Source organism: Uloborus diversus, chromosome 3, assembly GCF_026930045.1.
Source record: "Uloborus diversus isolate 005 chromosome 3, Udiv.v.3.1, whole genome shotgun sequence".
NCBI lineage: Eukaryota > Metazoa > Arthropoda > Arachnida > Araneae > Uloboridae > Uloborus > Uloborus diversus.
The window spans coordinates 214,752,083-214,774,094 of NC_072733.1; the positions used below are offsets into that span (position 1 = coordinate 214,752,083).

A 22,012-nucleotide genomic window follows, 5' to 3' on the forward strand; every position below is an offset into this window, starting at 1 on the left:
CTCAGAACTACGGAAGCCCACCAAGGAATGTTTTTTGATCAAAATAACACATGCTAGCGTATGAAACAATTTAATCGAAACCGAAAATATAAGATTAGTTCAGTTAAAAGCCTGTTTCAATAAACTTGTTTACATATTAACTGAATATCAACAATAAGTTACGTTGCTTCTGATAGCAACAAGTATATTTGCAGAAAATTTTGACATATGTATATTGTCAGCTTGGAAAATCCATTTCGAATAAATGCGCGTACAAAGTTGAAAAAATAAAGAAATAAAAAGTTGCAAGTTAACCGTTTCAAATATTAAAGCAGTATACTGAAATTACAAATTACAGACAAAGATATCAGAAAGGAAACTGACAATTGTTTGTGTAATGGAGGAAAACTTAAGTAATCTTAACTGCATAAAATGTAAATTTGTTTATCTGAGAAAAGTACTTACCTCCGAACTTTAAAATTTATTCCATGAGGCCCCCAGCTTTTTTCTTCACATGCAGGTTGTTCGGAAGCGGAAATTGCTGACTCATTTTCACTCAGCAGACACTTTTAAGACTTATATTATATATATATATATATATATATTTTAATTGCCTCTACATTCCGGTACGTGGAATGGAAGAGATAAATCCAACAGAATTGTATTCAAAAATGTGCATCCGAAGTTACATATTTCCTATTTCATCTATATCAACCAGAGCAAGCAGCACTACTGGTTACTGGTCTATTGCACTGCTTTCTAAGTTTCGCGCCAAGTTCATGGATCGACGACTGGTGGCGTAACGAAGCAGGGGGGAGGGGAGTTTTCTGGCTTGTTATCACGTCGCCTCATGGCACTTCAACGATTTGTTTCAAGACGTGGGATTCCTCGCACAATTTACTCTGATAACGCAGCCACTTTTCATGCTACCAACAAGAAGCTTACCAATCCCTGGAACGTTCTCATCTCCTTCAAGGTGAAGCAATTTTACGCTCACAACGGCATAAATTGGAAATTTATTGTACCACAAGCGGCTTGGTGGAGATGATGGTGGGAACTGTGAAACGGGATGTTTGAGGAAAATACTCGGGAGAGCTTGTTTGGACGACATCGGTCCCCGGTAGAATTTCTGAGACAGTGCTGTTGACACGGCTCACAGTGGTTCAAGGGCGGAAAAAATAGCCATTTTTAAAGATCACATCTTCTAAGGAGGACTTCGGAGAAACTTGCAGGCCTGGACAAGATTTTGAAGGTCAGCGTCTGGCAAGAATGGGAGGATGACTTCGGTGCACACCGGCAGCAGTGGCGGAGAGAGGAGAGAGAAGCTCTTTAGAATATGATTTTCGTGGGATTTCCTGTCACTCACTACCTTTAGCTTACTGCAAAGGTAAGCGCCGTAGATTGGGAACTCCCGAATTTTGCAATGGTTGTCCCACAGCCATTGAATCGCTTCAACGGAGAGGCGCTGGGACAACCTGCTTGCTGGTCTCAAGGCGAGATCGCAGAAAGAGAGCAGGGATCCTTTCACCTGGGTGTCTTTCATCCTGCAGATCTCCATCTTGCAGACCGGGAGCAGCTTCTCCCACATCTTCTCTGGCCGCGACAGATGTATTTCGCGTAATTTCTCCTCCAAGTCATTGAGGGCATAATGCGCAACAATGACTTCGGCCACCGGTACTTGTCCTACGTAGAGAGCAGATTGCAGGGGGTACAAATCCGAATATGTATCCATGTGTGGATTTGCCCCCCTCACCAGCAACTGCCTCGCGACCTGCACGTGCCCGTTTCTCCCGGCCCAGTGCAGGGGGGTTCGCCCCTGTCTGTCTGGGACGTTCAGGTCCGGGATGGCCCCTACCAGCATCTCGGCCGCAGCCTCCTCGCTGTTCTCCAGGGCTATGTGAAGCAGAGTCCGCCCCTGGCGATCCTTTCGAGCTGTATCGGCTCCGCCGGCTATCAATTTCTCGATGATTCTCAGGCATCCCTTCTCTGCTGCGATCTGCAGAGGGGTGTACCCATCTTCGTCCTCGATATCCGTGATGCAATCGGCATCTACCAGGATATCGGCTATCCTCTCCTTCCTCCTCATTAGAGCAGCATGTAAGGGCGTCTGTCCGGTTTCATCCCTGGCCCGTGTGTTCGACCCTTCCTCTAGCAGCTTCCTCAGCCACACCACGTCTTCGACATCTACTGCCTCGTGCAACGCAGTCCGTTTCCTGGAAGAGAGAAAGAGGAGTCCCACATTAGCACACATTCCACTCAAACTTAAAACTATAGTCTTACCATCAAAATATTGTTCAAAATAATTGTTTTAGTTGCATGAGATTTTTAAAAAAAATGTCTCCTCGGAGCAATAATTAAGTTGATTTTTGCATCTCAAATGTGATTGGAAGAAAACCTTTTTCCAGTGATTTTCATTGAATTTACCAACTTAAAAAAAAAAAAAAAAATGCGTGAGCCAATCACACAACGAAATATCTGTCATCAAAAACATGAATACATATAGTAAATAAAAGAAAATCAAAACTTAAATCCGCAGATCTAATATTTGTTTTAACATTTGAATAGTGTAGTCAACATTTAAAATAGAATAGCTGCTCAAAAAGCAAAAGTTATTTTTTCCAACGCCTTCCACAAGTGTCTTGAATAAAAATTGAGCAAAGATATTTTTTATACGTTCAAGGCAAATTAAACATACTTTCTTTGATTTTTAAAACAGAAAAGAATTACAAATTGAGTTTGTGTGATTTAAAGAAATATATATGTACTGCATTCTAGTTAAAACACAAAATTTAAATTAATTTTTCAAGGAGTAATCAATGACTTTTCAAGGATAAATTGAACATTTTCAAGGAAAAGTTAGGACTGTTTGAAAGTACGAACTCAAGTGCTGATTTGGTTCTAGTTCACAAAACATCAGAGAAAACCTTTTATACACCGCACTATTTTAGCTTAAAAATCAATCTTTAATAGGGTGGACTGTAAAGAGCAAATTAACTACCACTATCCCAAAACAACAATTAAAAAGAAAAATTTTTCATTTTAATGCTAACCCAGGTAGCATTAACTCATCGGATTTTGCTCGGCTGATCATCGACTCCTCCTAAACTCATCGCGTAATGCACGCTGATATCGTTGCGATCAGAATCCGAGAACGGTTTTCGATGAGCTGTTTTTTATCGGAAAACTATATCCTTACGATCAAATTTCCCGATGAAAATTTGCCGAACTGCATTTCATCGGAAAAAGAGATCGTAACGATCAAATTTTCCGATGAAAGTTTGCCTAGCTACATTTCATCGGAAAAAGAGATCGTAACGATCAAATTTTCCGATGAAAATTTGCCGAGCGAAATTTCATCGGAAAAAGAGATCGTAACGATCAAATTTTCCGATGAAAATTTGCCGAGCGAAATTTCATCCGAGAAAGACATCGTAACGATCAAATTTTCCGATGAAAATTTGCCGAGCTGCATTTCATCGGAAAAAAAGATCGTAACGATCAAATTTTCCGATGAAAATTTGCCGAGTTACATTTCATCTTAAAAAAAGTAGGTCGTTTAAATTTTCCGATAAAAGTTTTCCCAATCTTAAATTTTTGGAAACCTCCCCACTGTTAAAATAGGATAAGTTTTATTATTCGAATATCCGACTATTGATCAAACGTAAGGCTATACGGATCAACATTCAGGGTTGAGAATCGGAGGAAAAATGACTGAGAAGACTGACTCCGAATCCGACTCCTGGATTTTGGAAGGGTTTACTCCGATTTGCTGCAAAATCAATTCAACTTTAACTCCACGATTACAACCCCGATTACCTCACTGGAATTGCGAACAAAATGAGACTCCGACTCTTGAATGATTTCTCTCTATCTCCAAAACAATTCCATTTTGTTCAATTTGACTCCCAAAATTACCGACTCCGACTCGGTTTGCGGGCAAAATGATCGACTCCGACTCTTCACTAGCTGGCGCCACAAGTATATTCACTGAATAAAATTCTCAAATTCCGTTCAGAAATCTGTCATGGCCTTACCCCCGATAGATTGCGCCACAAATGATGATTTTCCATTTAATACATTATTTTCCTCCTTGGATAGAGCATTGCTTGTTTAGTGGTTAGCGTATGAATCTCGTATTCCAGAGGTCTAGGGTTCGATTCCCGGCTAAAGCGACTTAGATTGAGCTCATGAATCACGTTCATCAAAAGTTGTTAAATTAGAAATTAAGTAAACAAGTTATTAAAAGAAATTAAAGTATATTAAATAATTGTCCCAAATGACGTCATCCGAAAATACCCCTTCTGAAAGTTTTAAAGATGGCGGAAGTGTCACGTGATCATCCAAGATGGCGGACCCATCTTCCCACTGTTAATTTTTTTTCCTCCTGCTTGTCCCTATATCGCAGTTGTTATTACTTCTCATCGTATTTTCATCCTAAATTCATCGCCTCGGAACAGCACTGCTCGTATATTGGTCCAAATCGCATCGTATTTTCATCCAAAATTCATCGCCTCGGAACAGCACTGCTCGTATATTGGTCCAAATCTCATCGTATTTTCATCCAAAATTCATCGCCTCGGAAAAGCACTGCTCGTATATTGCTCCAAATCTCATCGGTATAGGGAGCAAAATTCATCGGATACCGATGATCGGATTCTACTATTGCCGATGAGACATATTGGAGCGATTTCCGATGAAAACTCATCGGAATCCGATCATCGGCCGATCATCGACCGATCAAAGTTTGATCGGATTTCGATGAACGGCCGATGAGTTGATGCTACTCGGGATACAATAATTTAAAATCAGAAGTAATTTTGAAATTCATTTCCAAGTTTTGCTGAGACTGGAATTAGAACACATATGAGAAATTTTCCCCATGTTCACTTTATACAATCTATGATTTTTTTACATCGATATAAGCTTGGCATCTAATACTGCCGTTTTTAGTTACATGCAATTTAAGAGTGCCAGTATTTGTATAACACATCCAAGTCTTCCTCTTTTCTTCAATGACGTAAAAAAGCGGTACCAATATCAGTAAAATCAACAATCCTACTAAACTATTTAAGTACACTTTTGAGATCATGACTTATAAAGTCAACTTAATAAAGTGCTGCATTTCAAGAGTAATTTTAAAACAAAAATATTATGAGTTTGATTATTTAAATTTATTGAGTCAGTGAGAAGCAAAGGGATGTAAGTGAAATTTTAAAATTAGGAGATAACCATTTCACAAATGGTAGGTGAACTTTCGTCTGTCTTGGGAAAAGACATAGGACTGGTGGCCATGGTAGGTTCTGTTAAACGGCATGATTTAGAAATTTTTCCAATGAAAGCCTACCTAGCACCTTATATTTAAACACGTTTCACTCAAAACTTGCAAATATCCATTTACATCATTTTGCTTCTCACTGCCTCATATGTTTCCCCAAAAATCAGTAACAATGGATAATCTAGTAACTATTAAAATCAAGCTCCAAAAAATTAACAAGTACTTAATTATAAAATAAACATTTTTTGTTAGTTATTAAAATAAAAATTAAAATAAGTTTATCTTCGGCAACAAATATCAAAATAACGTCCAATTGGCTAAAATATTTATAAGATGCAGAACGATAGAAATATCAAGCATGAGAAGCGTAGCCTGCGCAGTGGCTTTGGGCCTTGTTTGTCAAAAAAAAAAAAAAAAATCCATAGTCGCCTATGGTCAAAAATAGTCGCAAAAGGCGCCTTTTAACTCATCACTGGCAACCCTTGTTGAAGTAATCGCACAAGATAAGCTCTGACTGGCGTTATTGTTAAAGTTTAGTTTTGAGTTAGTGGCAACTTATTCTGAGATGTGAAATCTTTAGAATGTTAGTAATAGTTAATAGTTTGTCAGCTGAGAGTTGCAATAGTTGTTAGTTGCTAGTTTTCTTGTATGTGTGTCATCTTATAATAACCCTACTAGAAAACTTTCTTGCATCAACCTTGACAGATCTTGATATTATACTGACGGTGTCAATATTGACGTGTTTCATACTGCATAAAGGTTGCATAAAGATTAAAAAGCAATATTGCAATAACAACACGTATTCAACATTGCATTCATCTTAAAATACCAATACTGATATTACCTTACAATATCAGCATTGCATACACGTAGACGCCGACGAGATCGTATTGATTTCATGCCGTCAAGGTAATTAGTACACAATAGAACAAGTGGACCTTCGTTGATACTTGCGCATGCGCACAGTTCTTTATACCCAGCGTCCCTTGCATTGCTGGCATGTTATCTTCCTCCTTCGACCTTCGATACAGTCGATCCAGGACCTCCACACTGCACGTGGCGTTGCATTGTTTAGGTTGCTTAGTTATTAGTGTGGAATAGTATTGTTTTAGGAATAACTTATGAATGACTGATAACTGCATTTGCTTATTAATACAGTACTAGCCAATCCATATCGCAGACGATGTGCGATCAATGATAGAAATGGCCGAGACCGTCCCTAGACTTTGAAACAAAGGACATGCAACCCAGAATTTCGTATTATCACTTCAATCTCACGAGTAAGATTAATTTTATTCTATAATTATTTATGTTATTCTTTAAGATAAATTCATATATTTTGCCCAGAGGACATTTATATTTTCAATGCTGACATCCATTCGGAAATGTACTTTATTGTATCTATTTATTTATGGCTATCTTTACTCTTAAATGTGCTATAAAAACTTCCGCAATTATTCCTAACTAAGTATTTTATGTCTTTAAATTACAATTAGAATCATGAATTTAAAAAAATAAGTCAAGTATTACGCAAAACGAAGAAATTTTCATTTTTTAAATTAAATTGCGAGTACTATTAATATCTTGATATGAATTTCCGATCAGATGCCAGCTTTAAGAAAATATTCTTAGACTAGAAAACTAATCAGTCTTGAAAAATAAGAGAAATAATTAAAGAATGAAATTTAATTCTCGAGTTTGAAGTGAAAATAATACAAATAAATAGATAAAACAATTTACAAACGTACTGATTTCATATTGTCATGTCAATGTATCATGACATTTTCCTGTCATATCAATACGTATGCACGGAAAACTTGCGCATTGGCATCCAAGTAACGGGAAAAATAATTAAAAAAATGGCGTTGGCCCTTGTCAACTCGGATTATCGGGACTCGACTTGTGTTCTGAATGTTGTATATAAAAAAGAGGTTCAGTTCCATATTTGAATTATTTGTAGTTGTAGTTTTTAAGCACACAGCTAACCAAATAACTATTGTATGAACTATCTACTAATGGAATTTGAAGAAATCCTGAAATTTTAATCACGTACCACAAATTGTACTGGTGTAAGAAAATAAGAGAATTTTCAGATTTGGTCAATTATCTTCAAAACTGCTGGACCGATTTAAATGAAATTTGGTGTGTACATTAGGGTGGGTCGAAAAACAGTTTTTTGTCAAATCAATTTTTAATAGCGCAGAAAACTTGCGCTTTGGCATCCCAATAACTGGAAAAATAATAAAAATTTTTAGTTAATTTTTGAAATCGCGCAAGAGACCTCTAGTTGAGAAAAAATAGAAAAAATTGGCAATTTTTAAAGACGTATATTTTTTTCAAAAAATAATTTGCTTCATTTCTAATAGTATGAAAAATGCATTTTGTAGTTATCGAAATGTGTAGCAAAAACTGGGGGCTCATTGCCGATCATTTGAATTCTCGCAGAAAGCCTTAAAATACCATTTTTTAAATCAAAGTTATACATTTCAAAAATTCTTAAACTCCCATAAAGTTATAAAAAATATACTATTAAACACCTGCTTTAATGTTTTAGATACATTTATCTTATGCTGAAATGACTCAGGACACCACGTGCAGGCCCGTCATTTCAAATTTTTCCAGGGGAGAGGGGAGGGGTCAAAGCGTTAAAACTCATTGGAAGTTTCAACGTAAAACAGCAAAAATCATGCCCCTGTGGTGGTAAAAAAATTGCATCACCCGCAAAATCCAAATAATTTTAGCATTTATAAGTAATTATGAAATATTTAACGGTTCTTGCATCATATAACATGAATTGACATCGGTACATGACACAAGCTATTGCGTAAGATTGCATTATCCTTCTAACTATATACAAAAACTAGTTGAACGTTCGATGCTTTCATTTACGATCGGGACTTATGAGTTGCAGTATGTCGAAATACGTTCAATTGACACCACAAAGGAAGAGTGTTACCGTTGATTTTTGCCGATTCTTTTTTGACCAGTCAAGGAACCCCGTAAAATTGGAGTGGGCCCCGACTGTTGATCCTTCTATTCTGCTTTTGAATTTATGATTTGTCTTATGTGTGTAACGATTATAAAACTATTTCATTGGAGTAGTTATTCAGTAATACTTAATAAATTGCAAACTACCAGCCTTATATTTTTTTTCTTTTTAGTTGTTTTGGGTTTTTACGCATTCTGGTTTTTTGTTTTTATTTAATAATTATTTTTAATTTGACCCTTTTTAGTTAATTTTCATTGACTTAGTTATTATGATCATAAGACAACAAATTTCGCAATCTTGTCATTTTATTGAGAAAGTTTAGATCGAGAGGATTATTAAGTAACTTGCGGCGGTCTAACCCAGAAAACCACAATTATCTCTTAAACATCCAAAAAGGTCCATCACATATCCAAATATCTATTGGATTTGTCACACAGCGGATGGATATTCAGATCTGTCTATGTCTCTGGATATGGATTTCACGCACATCTTAAAGATATCCAGACGGTTACACGTTTTGGATGTGGATATTCGAATAGCTTATGGATATCCAGATTTTGAATATGGATTTTTGCAAGTTGTTTTGCAAGATTTCTACATATTTTACATATAGATATTTGGATAGCTTGTGGATGATTGTTCAATAACCCGAATGTTTAAAATAAATATCCATGTAAGTTTGATTTATGGATATCTGCTAGATATTTGACTTTTAGATATTACTTGATTTGTTTATATTCAAGCCTCTAATTCTTTTAATTTAAAGTTTTGTTGATTTGAGGTGAGTTTTTTTTTAAATTCATTTCCTTTTATGCTACATTCGGAACGTTTAGGAACGTTCGGAGCGTTCATTACGTTTAGGGAACATTTATAGGCCACCCAACTTAAGCCAGGGTCAAGATGAATAGTTGTTTAATATTATTAGTGACATTTCAAGCAAGCGATCAGTCATCATAATGGGATATTTTATTTAGAGAAGAGGAATTTTCGAAAGTAATTGGTGACTGTTTCTTAGATCAAATTGTAGCTCAGGGTACTCGACAGGACGTGATTTTGGATCTAGTTTTCTGTGACATGGAAGGTTTTGTTCAAGGGTTATGTGCAGGGGAACACATTGGAGATAGTGACCATAACAGTATTAGGTTTGAGATTACATTTGATATGCTCAAAGTAGAGAATTTTAGGTTTGTGCCCAATTTCAGAAATACTGATTTTGTGGCACTTAGGCAGAGTTTGAAAGCAGTTTTTTCTTCCAGATTGGACAATAGCGATGTGAATCTTCAGTGAGCAGAGTTTAAGGAAAATCTAGCGAAAACGGTTCGGGACTTTGTTCCTTTTAGGAGAAAGGGTGTCAACACTAAAATTTGGCCGATGTGGTTCTGCATGGAAACAAAAGACGCTTTAAATTACAAGCAAGCCGCTTTTCATAGGTTTAAAGAAACTGGTCACTGTGCAGATAGGCTCCAATATTGTAAGGCAAGGCGTAAATTTAAGAATTTGGTACGGATTCAGAAAAGAGAGTTGGAGTAAAGATGGCAGATAACATAGAAAAGAATCCTAACAGATTTTTTGCGTACGCTAATTCGGGGAAAGTTCGAAATAGTCATATCGGGCCACTGGTTGATGAGCACGGAATTTTAATTCAGGACGACAATAATATTGCTAATGTTCTTAATAACTTTTTTTCGAGTGTTTTTTAACGATAACTGTATCTCAACAGTTGACACCAACAAGACACTAACTTTCGTTCCGCTTGAGGACTTTGTATTTTCCAGGGATGACGTTTTACTTCATTTGAAAAAAATTAAAGAAACAAAGGCTCCGGACCGAGATAATATTTATCCAAAAATTTTAGTTGAATGTGCAGAGGAATAAGCAGATGTGATTGTAAAAATTTTCAATGCTTCTTGTAAGTCGGGACAGTGCCAGAGGATTGGAAGCTGGCTAACATTACACCGCTCTTTAAGAAAGGGTCTAAAGGGAGTGCGGGAAATTATAGACCTGTGAGTCTAACTTCGGTGGTTTGTAAAATTTTTGAAACAATGATAAAAATTAAGATAGTAAATTTTTTAGAGACTAATAATCTATTGACTAGTTTTCAGTACGGTTTCAGGAAAGGTAAATCGTGTGCAACTAATTTATTACATTTCCATGACAAAGTTACCATGGCTTTAGACAATATAAACCTGTAGATTTTGCTTACATTGATTTTCGAAAAGCTTTCGATAAGGTACCGCATGTTGCTCTACTTAGAAAATTTGCTGATAAAGGAATAGGAGGGAAAAATTTCATTTGAGTAAAAAACTGGCTGACCGGTAGGAAATAAAGGGTAGTTGTAAGGGGAAATTATTCTAAATGGAGTGAGGTTTTAAGCGGGGTTCCTAAAGGATTAGTGTTAGGGCCTGTTTTGTTCATTGTTTTTGTGAACGATATTCATAAAAATATTTCTGGGAACATGAATTGTTTTGCTGATGATGTCAAAGTTATGGGGATAGTAGAAAATGAAGAACAAGCAAATCAGCTGCAAGAGGATCTGGATCATATTAGGGAGTGGGCTATTAAATGGAGTATGGCTGTTAATGTTGGGAAATGTCAAGTGCTACATTTAGGGCATGGAAATAAGTGTACAAGTTATTATTTGCAAGGTTCAGGCATTAGGCAGAAAAAGTTACTGATCTGGGCATCTTAATAATAAGTCAGGATTTAAAGTTTAGTCAACAGTGCAGCATAGCTAGTAACAAAGCCAATAAATGCTTGGATTAATCAATAGATCTATTTCAAACAAATCTAAAGAAGTTCTTCTGCCCTTATATAGAACCTTGGTAAGACCTCATTTGGAGTATGCTCTTCAGTTTTGGTCTACTTATCTGAAGAAAGATATTAATGTATTGGAAAGAGTTCAAAGGCGAGCTACAAGGCTAATAAATGGACTTTCTCATTTAGACTATGATTCCAGGCTTAGAATGCTAAAAATTTACAGTCTTGAGCAAAGAAGAGACCGAGGGGACATGATTCAGTTGTTTAAATTTATTAAAATGAAAGATGTTACGGGGCTAAAGTTTAGCACTGAAAACAGGACAAAGGGTCATTCTTTTAAGCTATTTAAATCCAAGGCTAACATGGATATTAGGAAAAATTATTACTTTAGCAGGGTAGTGGAACCTTGGAACAGCTTACCGGAAAAGGTGGTAATGAACAAGGGAGTAGATAGTTTTAAGAGGGCCATTGATCTTCACTGGGGATTTTAAATTGACTAAAAGGCCCAGCTTAGCTGGGCCCAGAGCCTATTGATAGTCGTCACTTTTGTATTTGTATTGCGACTCGATCGTTTCCAAACTCTTGCGGTGGCACCGGTGCCTGTCTCCGAATGTAGCCTCTAAGGTTGCGTTCGACAACCTTAACCGGTTAACCGATGACTCACTGGTTACTAATCGCAGCGTTCTATGATTAACGGTTACAATTTTAAGCTGTTGATTGAAGCAAGTGCTGTCACGTGCTCAACCTATCGGTAGCTACCGATGGTTGATCACGTGTTCAAATCAACCAATCAAAAGCTTAAAATGGTAACCGGTGCGGCAGCAGATTGATCAAAGAATGTTGCGGTTAGTAACTGGCCGACCGGTTAGTTAATCACGTGATAGCTAATGATCACTTGTTCCAATCAACTGCTTAGAATGGTAACCGGTTGATCATAGAACGCTTCGGTTAGCACCAGTTACTTACCGGTCGATCGGTGAACTTCGTCGAACGCAACCTAAATATGGTAGAAAACTACAACTTCTTCTTCTTCTCAACTTCATTGTTTAATCAACAAAATCGCGATCGTGTGAGTTTGATACAGGTCAGTGGTTTGATGGATGACGAATTTTGTGCTGGATAATTTTCTTTGCTGTGACTACATTAATTACGTAAACGATGTTTTTTTTCTTAGTTAAGTGTTTCAGATGCTGGTGATTTTTTGTTCTTTTAAAATTTTAGAACATTTGTTGGTCAGCAAAAGGACGTTAAGTGTTTGTTTGTTACCGCTCTAACGTTTGATTTGAATATCGGCCATTTCTACTTTATTTGCAGTTTTAAAAATATAGTGGGGCATTAAACTGTTTTGAAGTTTTTTTTTGTTTCTGCTAAATGTATTTTTTTTTAAACTCAATGATAATTTTTTCGCTAATGAGGAGAAACATCCACAGGTACCCTAACTTTCTAGAAATTTGCTTTCTTTTCGTGTATGTTCGATCCGCATTTCTTCAATTGTGTTAACTTTTCATTTTTTTTTTAAACTATAAAAATCTATCTTGCAAGTAGGCTAGGTACTTACTTAGATTTCTTTGCATGTGTTGTGTTACTTTGCTGAAAGAATGTTAAAACTCTAATTGGTTTGTGGAAATGGTTATTTTCTTGAAATTTTAATGTTTATGAATGTTCAGTTTAAGCATTCAGTCCCCCCAAAAAATCTAACCAGTTACCTAAATTTTTCAATTGCACATTGCTTGAATATATGTGTTTGCATTATAAAGATTGCATTTTAGCCTCCCCACTTGTTGTTGGATGGCAGATAAAAATAAAAAAAAAGACCCAATGTTGGGTTTATTTTTTGCATTCATGTTTTAGCTACTCATTTACATTAGCGAGATGTGCACTATTATTTACTCCTCAATGTGCTAGAATTTTGGTTTTACCAATGTATTCCAAGTGTCTCATTTACTCCTCCTTAATCATAAGCATTATTTTGGCATGATTTTTTTCAATTTTCCTGATTGTTTCATTTAAAATCAAATGGTATTACATTTGTCCCGAAAACTCAGCCCACTGTTGACTAAAGAGTGGCGCATTTAAAAATGCCAGGTTATCGGGAATGCATAATTCCCCCTCCCCCCCCCTCAGGTGTTTTCGTCCTGCCAGAATGCAGATGAATTTTCTGGATTTGACCGGCTTATTAAGTGTCAAGTTTTTGGAAATCTACCATATTAAAATTAGTGTAATGTTTTATAAGTCCCTGAATGCTGTAAATTTTACAACAATTATACATGAATCTAAGTTAGCAACTATTACTCATAAAGTCTGGCTTCAAAATTCACATTGTATGTATTTGATGTGTACTAGTGCCGTACCAAGTAGCTCTTAGTTCGAGTATCAACCCTGTTGACATAAACTTTACTGAGCATTTAGAATGACACAAAATACTTATAATACAATATACAAATTATTCTTTTGCAAATATTTATTTTATAGTAAAAAAGAGAAAATAGAATAAAAACATCCGAAGAGAAACATTTAAGAGTGAATACCTAATAAAATTGATGTAGTTTCTTTTTTATGTTTCTTTTCTGTCAAGCCAGTTTTTTTTAATTTTATTTATTGCAGTATCCTGTATTTGTCAAGTATGTAAATATATAACTCATAAATTATTCCGAAAAACAAGATAGCAAATATTTATTTCTTTATTTTAGCAAAAGAAAAAACCAAGTGGAAAAGTTACTGAGAAAAACATTCAAGAGGAACTATTTAAATTAATGTAGTTTCTCTGTTATGTTTGTTCTCTGTGTTGTCGACATCTTTTAAAGTTATATCCCGTAACACTCAAGGATATAAGGTAAGTATATCTTACAATTTAATCATTCTAAATGTCAAAACACATGCTTTATGCAGCATCAGTCCATTATTTTTGCAATTTTCTCATTTTTTGAATTAAAAAGTTTTCTTGGCTGTTTTTCAGAAAAAAATTAGAAAAGGGTACTTATTGTTGAAAAGGTCTTCATGCCAGTTATATCTGCAATTATAGTTATTTCTGGAATTTTCTTGAGTATTGTGTACTCGACTGCAAGCTTACTTGACAATGGAGAAATAAGATGAGACCAAGTGAAGGAAATAGTTTCTAGCGTCTTCTCCGAAATTCGGGTGAAATTACGCTCTTCCCTTAAAAAATCAGATTTGCTCATTAAACCCACTCATACTTAACCTTTTTTGGTAATAATTTCTGTCAATCATTACATATTTTCAATTTTACGAACAAAGCAGTGTGGAACATTAAGACCATTTGAATCAAATGAGCCAGCCATAGCTCATAGACAGGTGGTGATCTCCTCTTATTTGCGAAGCAGGTAGGGTAGGTAGTAAGTGTGATGTTTTATCTGCTAACTCAGTTTTTCTTCTGGCGCCGTGATGATATCACTGTCAACTTAAGTTGCAGGCAAGTATAGCTCCAAATGTCATGATGTTGTAATTGAAATTCTAAATTTTTGCATTAAATTCTTAAGTATTTTTTTCTGCTATAATATGTATTAACAAAGCTCCAGATGTTGTATTGACATTGGCAAAATAAGTATTTTTATAAATTGGTTTCCTCCCAGTATTAATTAGAAATAGAGCAACAGATTCTGCCATGAAAGTTGTGGTTAAAAATTACTTGCGGCACATCAAAGCCTGACTAGATAAAATCAAATAAAAGAAATAAATAAATATCAATAAAAGATCTGAATTTTTGACATTTTGAATTAAAATAAAGCTTTTTGTAATCATGAGTTTGTGTGCTGGTCTGTGTGTTTGTGTGTAAAGACGTGTGTATGTTTGAAGGCGTGTGTGTGGGATACAGAAGCAACCGCTCAGCAGGAGGGGATTCTGATGGTCAGTTCTAATGGTGGAGACTGCGTGCTGGAGAAGTAGGACAAGAGCCAGTCAACAGTGGTGCTCCCGAGGCTCCTTTCCAAAAATCAAAGGAGGAACATCATTCACCGGTGAAGTGAAAACAAGAAGCAATTCGTGATTGCTGAAAACAAACATAGATGTTTTGTCCCTGTCAAATTTTCATGCAATTGTTATGTTTTGTTTGTATGCATTTTTTAAAATGTTAGTCAATAAAAACATTTTACAGTAATTTTGATGACATTAAAGCTTTTTTCACTATGTAGAATTTAGTTTTAAAAAGTAGAGATTGCTGTGTGTAACTCATGTAAAGGAAGGAGCATATAAAGGTAGGTCATTTTGCCTAGGAATTTTTATTGAAGTTCAGATTTGAAATTCGACATCTTTTAAGAGATATGAAACAAAATAAATATTTTCATATTTGTCTACTATTTTTTTCTAGATTATACATGCATTAATCACAATGCATCATAATATTTTAGTGTGATTGTTAATTTTTTTTGAACACTTATCAAATAAACTAAACTTTATTAAGTATTATGCATTGTGAGAAATCCTTTTACTTATAAATTATATTTGAGTCACGAGTTTCTAATAATATATTATTAGATGTAAAATTTCAAATTGGTTGCAAATAAAGTGAATTACTAGCTGAATAAACATATTTTTTTGTGTGTGTATGGGGGGGGGTTGCATATTCATTAGTAAAGCTATTTTAAATTACCAAGTATAATTTAAAAGATTTAATCAAATACAATTTATGACATAAGGTTTATAAAATGTATAAAAATTCAGTAAGGAGGTTATTGCTTAAAGTTAGCAATTATGATTTTATCAAATTAAAGTAAAATATTAGTGCATTTTAAATTTGACATTAATCCAAGAAATTTATGTAGTTTTTTTTTATTTTTTGATCTACTATAAAGTGTACTAAACCTATCGCATTTAATATCCGAGTTAATATAGGTTGCATTTTTAATATTAAAAATGGAGGTAGCAGCAAGTTGAGTTCTCCCCCCCCCCCCTTACCCAACTAACCTACCAATTTGTACAACTAACCTACCAACTGTTTCTGTTGAAATTCTTTAAGTTCTCTCTCTGACTTAGTATTAAATTTTTCATCTACAATCTTGATCTTAATGTTTTCTACTTAGTAAAACCATCTGGGATTTCATGCTCGCAAACTTTTCCACCAGTCTCTCAAAAATTTTACACATCTCTACTGACTGAGTGTAGCACGGAAATTTCACCATTTCATTGAAACTTTCATACCCCGAGCATGGAAAAATTTCAGCAAGTGATCCAGAATTAGCTATTAAGAATCCCAGACCCCTTAGTTACTCCCAACCGTTAACTGTGCTAACTCGGTGTTAGGACTTGATGTTTCCTAAATTAGTCTGTCATGCTTAATGCAGTTACTGGAAAAACTATAGCAAAGACCTAGGCTCCTGTTTAGTTTGATATTAAGATGCATTATAACGTGAAAGATGGTCCAAAGCATATAATAAAAGTCATTCAAACAACAAGACATTTACCAAATAACATTAAAAGAAATCCTTAATCCCGTCATTCATAGAAACTTTCTTTTGTCATACAGAAAATATGATGTGGTGATGATATTGGATTTCACACAGCACATTCAAAAAATAGACAACGGGAGAACGCTGAAAGTCTGAAATGAGCCGCAAGTAGTGCGTCACGTTAGATTCTTCAAGCTTTCACTAATTAATTTTTAAGCCACAGATTACCCTGAACTAATTAATCGATTCAAGTGTAAGCTGATACCACTACCATTGTTGTCAAATATAGCAAACAGAAGACTTTGAACTTCACTGAAAGTCAAAGCCCTGCCTTAACTTGAATATTTGATACCACACTCAATCGGTAGAGAGATGTACAAAACTTGTGACAGAGGCTGCAAGAAATTGTTGCAAGCATGAAAACACAGAAGGTTTTAATAGTAAACAACAATCAGATCAAGAATATTTGATATGAAGTCAGAATTTAAAGAACTTCAGCATAATGAATCACACCCAAATTGGTTAGTTGATTGGGTAGGGTGGTGAGTTGGGCTCAATTTGCTGCCACGGCCAAGTGATTAGGCCCGTCACTTAGAGGGTCAGGGGGTGGTCCATTGCCCCCCCCCCCCCACCATGGCTTTGAGAAATAAAAGTATTTACATTTGAGTGGGCATGATTTTTGCTATTTTGTGTTGAAACTTCCCTTTGACCCCCCCCCCCCCCCAAGAAAAATTTGAAATGATGGTCCTGAATGTGTCGAGTCCTGAGTCATTTAACGCATAAGAGAAATGTGTGTAAAACATTAAAACGGATGTTTAATAGTACATTTTTATAGCTTTATGTGAGCTTAAGAATTTTTGAAATAGTATAAAGTTAACTTTATAAATGGCATTTTAAGACTTTCTGTGCAGATTCAAATGATCAACAATGTGCCCCCACAGTTCTTTTTATACATTTTAGTAACGGCAAAGTGTATTTTTTATACTATTAGAAATGAAGTAAATTTTTTGAAAAAAATAAACGTCCTTAAAAATTGCCGATTTTTTTCTATTTTTTCTCAACTTGAGGGCTCTTGCGCAATTTCAAAAATGATTTATAAGTTTTTAAATTATTTTTCCCGTTATTAGGATGCTAATGCGCAAGCTTTTTTGCGCTATTACAAATTGATTAGAAGAAAAAAGTTTTTTTTACCCAACCTAGTATGCATATGATTGAAGTTCCGGGAGGATAGCATTTTTCAGTGCGGTGATGAAAGGAAACCTATAGCATAAGGAGAACTGTTCATAAGGTGTTTCAATGACTGAGGATTAGCCGAATGATCAGAATTCCAGAGAGCCAGAATTTTTGTGTGGTGATTCAATGAAATCTTCAGTGAGTTTTGGTGGAGTTCAAGCAGGAGCTCATAGCATTGGATGTACGAGGAAAGAAGTCAGCGCCAATGACTGTTGATGATGAACTGTCGGATTTGGAAATGCAGGAGGAGCTCTAAGGTACCCGTAGCAGTGATTTTAGCCAAAGGATTACAGCTATCAAAAGGAGAAATTAAGAGCTCCGAGATGTTTGTTGGTAAAAAGGGTACAAAGGGAAAATACTTGCAAAAATAATTAAGTATATTTTATGGCAGTCAAATATGGAATAAAAATTTCAAAGTATATTTTATTGGAGTTTGCACATTTTATGCTTATATTAATTTATTTAAGAACTTATATAGTGGTATAAGTAGCGAGACATGAATAATTTAACAGGAATTAACATGCAAATAAGGAACACTGTATTTATGCAATGTGTTATCTACTATTGATGTAGGAATACTATTGAGATAAAGAAGTTACTGGGTAGTATTTTTATTGGTGTAAAAATACAGGAAAAGAAGTAACTACCATGAATAGATATTTTTATTGGTGTAACAATACAGTAATGGAATTACATATCAAATGAGTAATGTTATTTATGTCTTATTGATGTAAAAGTAAGCGGGATAAATGAATGGCCAAATAGTATTCTTATTGGGGTAAAAATACAGAAAAATAAGTAATTATCATTAATAGATGTTTTTATTGGACTAGAAATACAGTTATGGAATAACATCAGTAACATTTTTTATGCTAAGTATTCTGTTTGGTACACGAATAACATAACAAGGGTAAATTAATAACGGGTCAGAGTATTTTTATTGGTGTAAAAATACAGGAAATTAAGTAATTGCCATGAAAAGCTATTTTCATTGGTGTAAAAATATAGTAATGGAATTGCAAGTTCTGTCTAATGCAGGGGTTCTCATACTTTTCTGACTCGTGGCACTGTTTAAAGATTTAGAATTTTTTCCCGGCACCCTAGTCATTTCTATTATATACACATACATATCGAAATTCCCTCCGGGGTTTAAAAGCCCCATTGAAACAAATATATTCCCGGTGCAGCAACGATTGCTGACTTTACCGGAGAATGAAACTGTACAAGTTTTGTTTTCAAAATTTTTGATTTATGGACCTTTCGTATAGCAGCTAGATATCAAGATAGATATTTAGATATCAAATCTAAAGTCAAATTCTTGTTTCACTCGTTATAACATGTCACAATCAATCATAGAAAATGTGGTTGTGATTTTTTGGAATAAATCTTGTAAATCATGTAGCCCAAGGGGCACAAACTCCCAATTTTTTATGTAACAGCTTGGTGGCCACCAAAGAAGGTGATTGTCGTCATCAGAACTTTGTTAAATTCAACGGCTAGGAAGCTTGTTATTGAGGAAAGGAAGAATATCTAAGATAATGAGAGGTGCCTCGTCTTGTAGGAAAATAAAAGATTATTAATCAGGACATGTTACGGCGAGTGAAATAAGAATTCGACTTTGAACTCTTGACACCTACTGCATTACAAAAGGTTCACATATTGAACACTTGTGAAAAAAACTTGGACAGATTCTCTCTCCAGTAAAGTCAACGTTGTTGCTGTACTGTGGTAACATAGTTCTTTGATAAACATTCCAAGCCCCGGAGGAAATTGCCACAAAACCCTGGCACTTTGAGGCACCCCTCCCCACCTCTTACAGTACCCCAGGGTGCCGCAGCACCCAGTTTGAGAACCCCTGGTCTAATGTTATTTAGATGAAGTATAACTATTGTTGTAAAAATACGGGAATCTAAGTAAATTACTAGTTATTATTTTTATTGTTGGAAAAACACAGTAATTGAGTCACAAAATAGTGAATAATGTTATTTAGATAAAGTATAGCTATTGCTGTAGGATTACTGTTGTCTATGTAAATTATGAGTTTGTATTTTTATTGTTGTAAAAGTACTGAAAAAGAATTTACAATTTATGTACATGAAAACACTAGAAGGTTTCTACAAAAATATTAAGTATTGTCATTGGTGTGTATTTGAACATTGTTTTGTTGAATAATAAATTATGGCAACAATTTAATGAGCGTGGAATGTTGAAATCAATTGAAACTTAGAGGACTGGAGTTTGACTATGCTATTACATGAAATTGTTATTCTTGTGATTACATGTATATGTTAACGAAGTTAGTTAAGAAAATTTCTAACTTGAATGTGGTAAGACATACGTTGCTTAAGACAATAGTTTTTTCATTTTTGGTAAAAAGTTGCAATGGCATTTTTAGAGAAGCATAGGAAGGAAGATTTAGTTGTGTTACCAATAGAATTTGGAGCAGTTGTACCTCCTAATTGCACAATGACACAGTTGAAAAAACTAATTTTAAAATCAGAGGAATATGAGGAACAATTAGCAAAGGATATTATATGCACTTTAGTGGAAGAGAGGTTAGAAATAGAAAAAAGAGGGACAACAAAGAGAAAAAGAGGAACGAGAATGGGAGCAGAAAATGGGAAGGCTAGAGGAGAAGAATGAGAAACTAATAGAGTTATGGGATTTGGAGTTATGTCAATGTTAGAATGTAAATTTATGAATGCAAAAAAACTTTGAAGATTTAAAAACCAAATTTCATGCTATATGTACAAATAATATGTACAAAATATAAATGGAAGCTATAAGCAATTTGTGATCTTTAGAATTGTAATGGAGATGTTTTACGTGCATCCCCAGTAAGCAAAATATCTTGCCTCCGTATTGCATAAAGGTTGACATGCAAGAAAAATCATCTTGCATTAATGCTGCCTCAGTATTGTTATGTGAGGGTAGTTCTCAAAAGGTGGGGACAAAACAGTTACTTCTGAGCCATTTTTAAATTTTTTAAATTTGACATCAATTTTGCTTTTATTGCTTAGTATGTACACCTAGAACATCATATACAAATATAAAAAGACAGCAGGTATTTATAAAAATTACTAAATAGCAAATTTAATGATCAATCTGTAGGTAACTGGTAAACATTTTTACATACAGTTGTCCAGTAGGTAACAAATTTTGGACATCATCATAATTTAAGTTTCACAGTTTTTGAACTTTTCCAAAGAAAATTTTATCTATTTTTAAATTCTGCAATGAAAAGAGGATTTATGAAGTACATGAATGACTTTATATACTGATCTTTAAATAATAAAATTTTGTTATGGTTTTATAAAATGGGGGGGGTGAGGGGGGACATCCATTTTGCCAGCGCAGGTGATAAGTCGCCAAAACCGACACTGTTGGCGAAAACCGGAATTCCTCCCTAGTAATCCTTTTCTTATCGTACGCTGCGAGTTGTCACCAATTGGAATTCGCTTGGCGATTTTTGCCACCTATTTGTTTACTTAAATGCGTTTGTTACGATCAAAATTTGTGTTTCTATTGTTATTTATGTTCAATACATAACGTGATAATTGTGCAAAATACCAATGGATTGAAGAAATTAACATTATACTAGCCTTTTTTATTAAGGTTACAAGACAGAAGATCATTTATAATGCTCAATAAATGGACAGCATTATCGGCGTCTAGATCGTAGCGCAATTTGGACATCTCAAATATATGTTTTAAGAAAAATGATTTTGCTTCAAAGATACTACATAAAAACATATGAAAACACTTTAAAATAATTAAAAATTGAATTCAAGGATTGAAAAATACTTTTAAAACATATAAATCATATATTTAGCTCTCAAATAATAGCATTGTCCAGATCATAACTTTTGGACATTCATCAAACTTCCAACTTCCTTTTTTTCTAAAATCGTTTACAAAATAAATAATGTCTTTACTTCTGTAATTTATGGAAAATATTTTTTAAAAAATTATTCAGTTATTGAGATTCATACCCTTAATTTTTTTTTTTTTTTTTGAAACGTATGGAAATAATTAAAAAAAAAATTTTTTTGGATGGTTCGTTTGCTCAGTCAACGTTTTGAATGTAATGAAAAAATGTGCCTTTTAGCAGAGAAAATATTTTTAAGGGTATTTGAAGAGCATTTTTCCATAATTTATGTCCATTCTTGTCTCCATACAGTATTATAATTTAATTCAAAATTTTTTTAGTTCATTAAAATGAAAGTTATTTGGTGTTAAAGCTTCAAAGTTAAGGTCTGTGTTTGCTCCCACCTTTTGAGAACTGCTCATGACTCCTTTTTTGCTGTCAGCAGGCTGCCACAATATTGACTGACAAGGTGTACGCAGGATAATATCAGGAAAATATCAAGGTAGGCT

At 34.6% G+C, this 22,012-nt stretch overlaps 1 protein-coding gene across 1 annotated transcript; it reads right to left on the bottom strand.

Moving 5' to 3' along the window:
• Positions 1-1,183: 1,183 nt before the first annotated feature.
• LOC129219168 (poly [ADP-ribose] polymerase tankyrase-2-like) lies at positions 1,184-2,230 on the bottom strand. Its single transcript, XM_054853488.1, has one exon. It carries the CDS (start codon positions 2,228-2,230, stop codon positions 1,184-1,186), a length of 1,047 nt encoding a protein of 348 aa, XP_054709463.1.
• Positions 2,231-22,012: the final 19,782 nt, after the last annotated feature.

Excerpts from the sequence above, each read along its gene's own strand:
- LOC129219168 (XM_054853488.1), bottom strand. The coding sequence starts at position 2,230 with ATGTGTGCTAATGTGGGACTCCTCTTTCTCTCTTCCAGGAAACGGACT.